Source organism: Gavialis gangeticus, unplaced genomic scaffold (genome assembly GCF_001723915.1).
Source record: "Gavialis gangeticus isolate Ggan-Ray unplaced genomic scaffold, GavGan_comp1, whole genome shotgun sequence".
In the NCBI taxonomy this organism is placed as follows: Eukaryota; Metazoa; Chordata; order Crocodylia; family Gavialidae; genus Gavialis; species Gavialis gangeticus.
Window position 1 is genome coordinate 125,470,346 of NW_017729022.1, and position 10,601 is coordinate 125,480,946.

The following is a 10,601-nucleotide window of genomic DNA, read 5'->3' on the forward strand; positions in this document are numbered from 1 at the left end:
GGTCTGTCTCCCCTGCTCCCTGGCTGGAGCTCTGCCAGAGACTGCAGGTACAGCAGATTCTGCCTGGCTTCCTCTTGCTCACTCCCCACTGCCAACCACTCTCTGCTCAAGCAGGGATTCCCTGCTCCCCTCTGCCTTACACAGACACCTCTCAGCATTAGCTAGCATACCACATGCTGGCTATGGTCCGTGCTGTGGGAGATGGGACAAAGACAGTGTTGGCTTAGGGGTTCTTGGAGCTAACCAACAGGTAGCTGGTAATGTCCCTCTGTTCCTTCCTTGGAAAAAGCTGTTTGAGAATAGCCTGAACTAATGAGAGAGGCTTTTGTTTTGCTTGATGGGATGAGAAATGCTAACAACTCCCTATCTCAAAACAACACGGCTACCAAGTACACCTCTGAAACAACTCCCCATGTAGCTCCCTGCTGTGTAACTAAATGCTGTATTATCAACAGCGGGGGAGGGTGTGTGTGTGTGTGGAACCCCTCCTTAATCAGAGCATCCTGCTGGGGCCTGGCCATGCCCCCCATCAGCTCAGTTCTGTGGAAGTGAGGGGAGGGCTGTTCTAGAGCCTCTTGGTTCTAGCCTGAGCCACTGCAGGCATATACTGGCATTTCCTAAGTCCAGAGGGGCTGTCTGTACAGATACAAACCTGTTCAGCCTAGCCAGGTTAGACTAACCTGCAAAGACTGAATCAATTCAGGCTCAGACTTTTTGAATGTCTGTCCCTAGCCAAACAGGGGTGTCCTGTCAGATATAAATAGGGCAGAAAGGCAGTTGTGCTTGGGTTCCTGCTACTTTATCCTACCTGCCTAATCTGCTAGATGTCTGTTTTCCTACCATGCTCTCTTTTTTTGCATGGGATATAAGCTACCAGAGGTGTAAGTAAGAAGCTCTGCACCCTGGGCAAAAGCTTGCTGAACAAGGGGAGTGTGGGGTGCCAAGTGCTGGGGAGCAAGAGAGTGGTCAGGGTGGCTGATCTGACCTGCTCTGAAGACTCAAAGTCCCCTGCTGCTGCGACGACATTGCTGTCCATCAGCCCCAGTGTCCCCATGGGGCTGGTGCTGCTGTTGTAGACTTCTTACAGGGCCACCATTCAGGCACACCCTCTAGGTCAGCACTTGTGGTTGGTGCCCTGATTGCCCACCTCGAATTACACTACTGTAAGCTGCACTCATTTTACACGCACATTGATGGCCAGAACAAAGAACATCCCATTGTTTTACTATTTTCCAGCCAGCTACTTCTTCTGTGTAACTTGTGCCACTGTTTTCATCAGCCTTTGCAAAAGGCCTAGCATCTTCTTACTTTTATGTGCATCTGGCATTTTAACTTTCTCCCTGGCTCCTTTAGTCAGTAACAATTCACACATTCCCCTGCTCTACTTCAGCTCTCAGCTGCCGCTGGCTCTGAAATTGCCTTCAAAGCCTTGGGCAAAAATGCCCCAAACCTATTAAATGAGGCTGCAAATCAGCCAAAAACAAGCTCTCACGCAACTATCAGTATTAACTGCTTCAAAATAACAATGGCCTATGGTAAGAGCAGTCTTTCTCAGGGTGCATCTAGGCATCCAAGTGCAAGGGAGTTATAGTTGATAAAACTTCTTCAAAACTAAGTAGGTCCAGGCTCATTTGAAGTTTTGAGCAAAGAGTGGGTTCTATTATCAAAGCTGGATTCCTTCTAATTGGAGAAGAGAAGAAAAGCTGAGTTTTCTCCATTTATTTAAAAACCAGAAGTTTTTCTTTCCTGGCAGAAGACTGCCTCCAAGCAAACAGCTCTCTAGTATTGAAGTGAAGAGAAATAAACTTTCCTAAACTCTCCTGAGGGGTTTGGCTTGTATCAAGCAGCTAAGCAGGCCAGGAGAACACTCTGCATTGATTGATCACACATGAAAGGTTTGCAAGTTCAAAACATACACAGCTTGAATTTAAATGTGCCCTACCCCCTCTTTCTTACATTGCACGTGCAAAGACATTCCTATGAATGTAGCTGTCTCTTGCAGGAGCTATTTAGCTAACAAGCCCTAAAGGACAACATGGCTAGTGGGGTTTGAAATCGAACACTGAGAAAAAAACAAATGGAAATAAAATCAGTGCAATCCCATTCTCCTGTTCTGCTCTAGTAACTGTGAAATGGGAAACCAAGGAGCCGCTGCACAAACCAAAATGGGTTTTGCTTCCTGACCTGTGGCTGCATGAAGTTAATACTCTTGATCACAAGGGCTCTGTTTATGTTTCCAGCCCCCTGAACTGGCCAAGGCTGAGGGTCCTCAGTCTGCTCCTACCCCCAGTTTTCAGACAGTTTCTCCTGCAGTATCTATCCCAGGCATCACCCATTCAGTGAAGTCTCTGCAAGAGAAGGCTAAGAGGTGATCTTGTGGCTGCCTACAAATTCATCGGGGCGGGGGGCAAGGAAAAGGAGATGCTCCATTTACCAGGGCACCCTTTGGAGTAACAGAGCAATGACCACAAACTGACATAGAGAAAATTTAGGTTAGACATCAGGAAGAACTTCTTTACAGTAAGGGTTGCCAGAATCTGGAATGGGCTTCCAAGGAAGGCGGGGCTCTCCCCTACCTTGGGGGTCTTTAAGAGGAGGCTAGACATGCACCTGGCTGGGACCATCTAACCCCAGCGCTTTTTCCTGCCCAGGGCAGGGGTTTGGACTCAATGATCTACTGAGGTCCCTTCCGACCCAAACATCTATGAATCTGTGAAAGTGGCCCTTTCTTTGGGTCCTGGAATATGATAGAAACCCCCAGGCTAGGGGCAGAAGTTACACACAAACCAGATGTAGTGATCAGAAATTGGTTTAAATCTGTAACAAAACAGAAGATCAGTGCACATAAACCACTTTCAAAGTGGCCCAAACTGGTTTAAGATAAACCTGGTTGATTGTAGTATCAGACTTAACTGATATAGGTCAAACAGGTTTATGGAACTTCTGTCCCAAATCCCTTCCTGGGGACCCCCTCTCTTCCCTCCGCTGCAGCATGCCAGCCCAGAGTCAGCATCTGGCCATACCCCACACCCCCTCTGCTTGAGTGGCAAGTGGGGAAAAGCCTGGAAGAGCTGCTGTGCCCCTGCCAGGCAGACCCCAGCTAGGGTCCTGTATGGGTGGGGGGTATGGGGGTATAAACCCCACTTCCTTTCCTCCACCTCAGCATGCTGGCTGCTGGAGCAGCAAGAGAAGCAAAGCCAGCCAGATGCCAGCTAGGGTCCTGTGCCAGTGGGAGAGGAGGTTTAAACCCCCCTTCCCTCCCCTCCCCTTCAACTCAGCATGCTGGCCCAGGGCTGGGGTCTAGCCACACGACCTCCCTCCACTCCAGCAGGGAGCAGGAGAAAAGCCTGGCATGGGCTGCTTCCCCCACTGCAGGCACACCCCTGCTGGGGACTATGTAGGCCAAAGTGCGGGTTTAATCCCCCCACAATCATATTCAACAGGCCTTCCGGGCCTGGCCAAACTCCCACCCCTCCTCTATGACCCCCCCAGCTTGAGCAGGAAGCAGGGAAAAGCCTAGAGGACTTCTCTCTATTGACTTGCTTCTCCGTTCAGTCTATGCAGTTTTAAACTACCCTGCAAAGATGGAATCAATTTTGGCCCAGGTTTTTTGAATGTCTGTACTTAGCCCCAGTGTACAATCCTGCCACCTGTAGCTTAGGGTGAGTGTTGCATTCCTGTTCATCTATGTGCATTTTCTTCCTGGGTAGGCTGTGTAGGGCTACTCTCTGAATTCCCTTTGTTTGTACAATGCAATACAACTGATTTCACAAAGGGCCTGGCTTCAAACAGTGCAGGTGTGGATCATTTTGTGTTGAGACTGAGGGTAACAACCAATGAAAGCAGGGAGTGCTTGGGAACTGGAGCCTGTTCTGAGATCTCCCCTAGTCAGAACTAGAGGTCTCTCTGCATTTTTCTAGGCCCCTGGTCAAAAAAAGCAGGTAATGAGGAGAAACAGTATAAGCAGTTTATTTAGGGGAAGCTGTGGGGACTGAATGTGGGCTCAAACCTAGATTGGCTGCATGCCTGCACAAAGGAGCAAAGAGCTCTGTTATTCTCATCTGCAGGTTATTGTGATCATCAGAGCAGGGTAAATTCACTTGTGCTGTTGTAGCTAGCCAGGCCAGCTTGGGGATCTTAGGGATTTCTACACAACACCACAGGCACTTCTGTGCCAGGGAGACAGCACTCATCACCAGGCTGCTACTTCCCTTTCTTTGCGGCTAGGAGAGAGTGAATTCAAATCCCCACCAACACACAGGTCTGCAGAACTGAGTGGGTGCAGATGGGATTGTGAGCAGTTGCACAAACAGGCAGTGGGGAAGCCAGGACACAGTGGTGACTCTGAGAGAGACTGTTTGGCGCAGGATCTGTTCCAGGTACATAGGCTACTTGCAAATGTGGATAAAACACCCAGCACTTTACTTTAAACAGGGTGCACTCCTGTGCAGAGCCCAGTGAATATCCAGAAGAAGCAGTGGTTAGTTGGACCTGGCTTACCAATCGTCTGTATAGATGGGGTGCTTCAGCAGGGTGTTTTGAATCAGCTATTAGATAAAAGTGCCAAAAAGCTCCGCTGAAGCACCCAATCTGTACAGACACTGCAGAGCCAGGTCAAACTAACGTGCTACTGCTTTTGGTAAAGCACCTTTTTCTTTAGGTCTGTTAGCAGCCATTGTGCTGACAGTCTGCCCCTCCCTCAGCCCAGACTGAAAAGGGTCACCTCGGGCTCAGGTCATGTTTGCAGTTGGACCTCCAGGAAAGCATATAATTTTGAATAGACCTAAGGAACACGTTTTGCTCAACAGTCCCATGCCAAAGAAATTACACAAGTCCCAGGGCTTGAACACAGAAAAATGTATTAGCCCTTCTGTGGGGAACCTAGTGCCAGACTTCATTTTCCCTCTCACATGCAGGTCCGGTCTGACTGCATCTGGGGGATGCTTAAAAAGGGAATAGGCACCAGCTTTCACTCACCTTTACCAAGCTGGTTACCATTAAGACCTACTTCAGGGACTGTGGCATAGGTTAACCAATGCCTCATAGAGCAGCTGGTATACTCCCTACATAGGGCATTAATATTTCCAGCCTCCTGAACTGACCAAGGCTGAGGGCCCTCTGTCTGCTCCTTCTCCTGCAGTATCCATGGTAGGCATCACCCATTCAGTGATGTCAGCCTTTCTTTCTATGTATTTCTATGCATACGTAGCACAGAAATACATGCAAGAAGGGGCAATGTAAAGAGATCAATGCTAGTTTCATCTCGAGTTGGATCTGAGTCTGTTAAAGAAGTTAAAGTCCTAGCTCAGGCTTGATTTTACAGCTGCAGGAGCTATCCCATGAGCTCTGAAAGGCAACTGGATAGAAGGCAAGGAAAAATTCAATTTTCCTGCAGACTGTTTTCTTTTTTCTTCTACTCTGGGTATGCTAGACCCCTGTTACTTGGCTCCTGGGGTTGGATTCATGATATAGGCCTCAGAAGGTATGTCTACACTGCCCTGAGGGCTGCCTTCAACTAACACAATCCATAAGAGCCTCCCATCCCCACCTATATTGCCCAGCAGGAGCTGCACCCATGGAGCTCTTCTAGGAATCAGCCAGCTTGCAACTCGTCTCTCCTTCTGCACTTGGTTGTAATTATGGGCAGTGTAGACAGCAAGTAGGGTACAAAAGGCCCAGATGTCAGGAACAAGGAATTGTGGGATTGCTGCAGGTTGACTTCCTGTGCTTGGGGCCTGGGTCAATGCACTGCAGGGATGCAGGAGTGGGAAGGTTCAACCTGACATGACATAGATCATCCAGGGGCAGGGTGGATTTTTTTCGGGAAGGTGAGTTGTGACTTAAGGTGTTTTTTAATATTCATGGACAGTAAGTCTGGGCAATAGACTGGGCCTGAAGGCAGGAATAAGTAACAGTGTAGATATCCCCAGTGTTGCATTGCTGAGTGGTTGACAGTGTGAACTGTTTCTAAAACTGTCTCAGTCCAGAATGGTGTGGCTCCTTGCTATTTGCTCTGACTGAAGGCTAAATGAGCTACATGGCAAGCCATATGAGGAAAGTCTGAGGGGCATGGGACTCTTCAGCCTGAAAAAGAGAAGGCTGAGAGGGGACTTGGTAGCAGTTTACCACTATATCAGGGGCTCGGTGAACAACTTCACCAGAGCGCCCTTGGGGAGAACCAGGAGTAATGGCCACAAACTCCTGGAAGAGTTTGGTTTCAGGCTCAACATTAGAAAAAAACTTCTTCACAGTCAGGGTGTCCAGACTGTGGAACAGACTCCCTCCAGAGGTGGTGCAATCGCCTACCCTGGAAATCTTCAAGAGGAGATTGGACAGTCATCTTACTAGGGTCACCTGACCCCACCTGTCTTTGCTGCCTGGTGCAGGGGCCTGGACCCGATGATCTTCTGAGATCCCTTCCAGCCCCTTACAGTCTGTGAATCCCAGGCTTCTAATTATTTTGGTTGCTCTCTGTTGGACTCTTTCCAATCTGTCCACATCTTTCTTGAAGTGTGGGATTTAAAACTGGACATAGTATTCCAGGTGAGGCCTCACCAGTGCCAAACAGAGTAGAAGACTCACTTTTCTTCATTTGCAAGAGATACCCCTGTTGATATAATCTAGTACCTTGTTGGCTTTTTTTTGCAGCAAGGGCATACTGTTGACTCATGTTCAACTTAGTCTGCTGTAACCCCCTGGTCCTTCTCTGTAGCACTGCAGCCTAGCCAATCATTCCCCAGTTGGTATTTGTGCATGCAATTATTCCATCCCTAATGTAGGTCTCTACACTTGCTGTTATTGAATTTCATCTGTTTGATATTGGACCATTTCTCGAGTTCATTCAGATCATTTTGGATCCAAGCCCTACTTTTTAGAGTGTCTGCAACTCCACCCTACTTGTAAATTTAATAAATTTACTAAGTGTACACTCAATCCTGTCATCCAAATCATTAATGCAGATGTTAAATACAGACCCCTGAGGAACCCCATTTGACACCTCCTTCCAACTAGACATTAAGCCATTGATGACTACACTAGTGTAACTGAGAGCAGAATTTGCCCACGATGGATAACGGATCAGATAAGAGATACTGAAAGATATATTTAACGATAGAGGAATCTGATCAGGCATTACAACAGAAAAAACTCTAAGCCAGTGATTCTCTGCCAGGGTTCTGTGATATCTTTTTAAGGATGCTACAGGATACCACATAGCATTAGCACTGCTAGGTGTGCAAACACCTACACATGATTTACATGATAAACCCAGAGATTTCAAATAGGAACCTATAGTATCAAAACCATTCTGACCTGTTGTGGTCTTTCTGAGTTCTTTGCAACACAAAAACTAGTCTAGTATTTTCCTGTACTCAAAAAAAGAAAAAAAGAAAGAGCTGGCATTTTCTGAGGGGTGCCCTGAGTTTACTAAGGCACTGAATCAACATTTCATTGCCTGCCTTGCCTAAGACCTCATCCTAAGTCAGCAGAGACTTCCATTTTGGAAGCTGCATTAGCCACTAAGGAGCCATTGACTGTTTTCTGACGCCACCGTCTTACCCAAAAGCAGATCAGCTATGTGGTTCATGGACAAATATTCTTTAATAAAAGATGACAAAAACCCTAAGCTAAATCTGACCTGATGAGTACACAACTTGGATGAAATCCTAGCTCCAGTGAAATCAATGGAAAAAAAACAGGATTTCACCACCCTATAAGCAAGACACGTAAGCATATGCCTAACTCAAATCCTGTTGACTTAATTGAGACTTAAATAAATGATGGTTAGGGCTTTTCCATCAGAGTTATTTTTTAATAGAAAACACAATATTCCAAAATTAAAATTTGCGAACATTTTTTATTCACTGTCAGGGAAACTGAAATAAAATATTTTGTTTTGGGTCAAGCTCAACTGGAAAATCTTGGTCTGTTGAAATGACCTGTAATGTTTTGTTTTGAGTCATTACGGTATTATACAGGATTTCCCTCTAGTGCTGAAGCAAATGGGGAGAATTCAAGTGCTTAATGGGATCAATACATGTGTCTGATGCCTGCTCCGACATGTTCTAATTAGAACACATTGGAGCAGACTTGATGGAGTGTGTTAATTAGCATGCTCCAGCTGCCTCGGCGTCATATGTAGTCAGCATCCTCATACTTCAAAATCGCAGTGGGGGTGTTTTAACTAAAGCTCTTCGAATAAGCTTTCGCTAAAGCACCCTGGCTGCCATTTTGAAGTGTGGGATGCTGAATACATGAGATGCTGTGGGCATTTTAGTTAGAGCAGCTCCTGAGAGCATGTGTAAAGATGCCCTAAGTTACCTTACTATTTAAGTGCCTTCTGAGTTTAAGGCATAACTTTTATTATGGACTTGCCTCCATTGGTCATAAAGTTGCCAGTGGTTTGGAGTTTATTTAGTTCTAGTTTATTTAGTTTAGCGTTTAGTTTCTATTTTCTCCAAAAATATAATTTCAAATTCACTTAATTTTTTGGCCAATGGATAAATAAAACGTGATGCTGGCATAATTCATCTATCTTCATTCTGTTGTAGTAACATGCAATTCTAGATGGCAATACAAATGCAGTTAAGATCAAACAAATTTTTCTCTCCTTTCCTTTTTCTCTTCTTCTTCTTTTGTAATCCTTTCTTGTGGAAAAAATATCTTCAAAGCTTCAGAAATGGCTTTGGGGACTTCCTCCTTCGGAAGAGACACTCCAAAGGGGAAGTTGGGACCCTGCCAGATATTTAAAAGAACTTTACTGTAAATGGTTATTATTTGCTTAGAAATCTTCCAGTGCATAACACGTAAGCAAAGTCACATTTAGCTGAGAAATACTTTGGCCCAATTATGTGGAGCCTTCCTCATGTGAGCAAGCCCTGTCCATCTGAGTAATTCTAATGCTTTTTCCTGTTAATCCCTTAGACCATAAATTTATGGTTTTTCCTTTAGTGCTTGGTGCTAGTACTTCACAGGAGTTACTGCTTTCCCTAGAGTTTACCTGAGCAGAGTGAATACCAATCCTTAGATGGCACTGTAACTGTGCCAACAGATCTGCAGTCTAGTGGGCTGGGGCCTTGGTGGCTAAGTCCAAGAACTGGAAGTGAGGAAAGTCTCTCTGCTAATTGTGGGGTTGTTTGCAAGACTGCTTTTTAAACATGTGATCCCACTGTACAATGAACAATCTGGATAAAATTAAACAGTAAGGACATTGTTACACATGCATGAAAGCAGGCTACTCATGTCCAGCTGCTTGTTTACATCCTTTTCAGGGGAAAAACATAAGAAATATAGGGATGAGCTACTAACTAGGGAAAGGAATTTTATTCCTACCACATCGTTTCATTTAGTTTTGTTCTTATCCCTAAAGTCTCTGCCTCTTTTTGGATTTCTACTCAAACTGAAATGTCAAAGTTCTGTCAAAAGGGCACCTTTATACTGAGACTTTTGCTTTGGATCTCACAACAGGATTCAAAGTATAACTCTTCATATAAGATGTTTAATATTATACTAAAAGTTTAAAGCTTCAATACATGCATCTCAATACATGAAATGTATTTATAAATCTGAGTTGAAGCATTCATTGCCATCTCTTGTAGCCAAAGGCTGTTTACCCTGTTGGGGCTTATTTTTAGTTCCATCTCTGCTCTTAACTTATAGAAACTCCATGGTGGAAGGTGCTTAATAAGAACTATGTCCTGCTCCCACTACTTACAGTTTAAATAAACAAGACAGACTAAGGGCAGGAGAAAAAACAGAGGCACAGAAAGGAGAAGTGAGTTGGTTAAGGCCATGCAGGAAGCCAGTGGCAGACCTAACAGAATACAGATGACCTGAGACCCAGTACTCCTAAACAACACTGCTTCTAAATGAGGCATCTGACCTATACCTCATTGGAGGACTTCAGTCACTGAAGAAGTATTGTGGCCACCCTGTAATATGCACCGCTTCCATTTAAAACAGGGCTGTCCAACTTTGGTGTGGTCCATGGCCACACACTATGATGGGCTGGCTGCAGGGTCAGGCCCACAGGATGCCTCCACACTGTATATGCTGTGCTGGCAGCATACAGGTCCTAACCTCCCTGCTATATGTGTTGCGCTGGTAACACATGGCCCTGTGCCCCCTGCTGCATGAGCTGTGCAAGTGGCACATAGATTCCCAGACCTTCTCTTGATGCGCAGCAGCAGAAGTGGCTGTAGGGGCACACACGCTGTATGCTGAAGAGTAAACAACTCTTAGGGCACTGACAGAAGTGACGTTTTGTCACATGATCAGCCTCAGCCACTGAAAGCACTCTACAACCACACACTGACAGAAGTGCACAGCTGCAGAGCACTTTAAAAAGCATCCAGTTGTGCAACAAATAAACTCTCATACATGAGGGTTCAGATGGAGGTGCTCCAAAGTGCAGCACCGTCATTCACTTCTGTTACTATGTGCTGGGAGCTGGGCAGGGCTGAAGTCCACCCTGTGCTCCAATTCACGCCCCCACCACCCAACTCCAGTGCAGGCTGGGCAAACCCCAGAACAGACTTGCCTCTCCTGCCTTCTCCCTCTCCCATCCTGAGACAGTGCTGGATGGTGGGGGGAGGGCGGGAGGG

General features: G+C 45.9%; 1 protein-coding gene across 5 annotated transcripts in view; it reads right to left on the reverse strand.

Annotated features, from left to right (window-relative positions):
• SLC24A3 (solute carrier family 24 member 3) overlaps positions 1 to 10,601 on the reverse strand; it is a 537,093-nt gene that overhangs the window by 22,968 nt on the left and 503,524 nt on the right. The window contains exon 16 of one of the 5 annotated variants that reach the window (XM_019516135.1): positions 8,271 to 8,733. The exons of the other annotated variants lie outside the window; for them this stretch is intronic. Coding sequence (XP_019371680.1) covers positions 8,590 to 8,733 — 144 coding nt within the window. The 3' untranslated portion in view covers positions 8,271 to 8,589. Of the gene's footprint in view, positions 1 to 8,270; positions 8,734 to 10,601 lie in introns of those variants that run through there. 5 annotated transcript variants of the gene reach the window in all.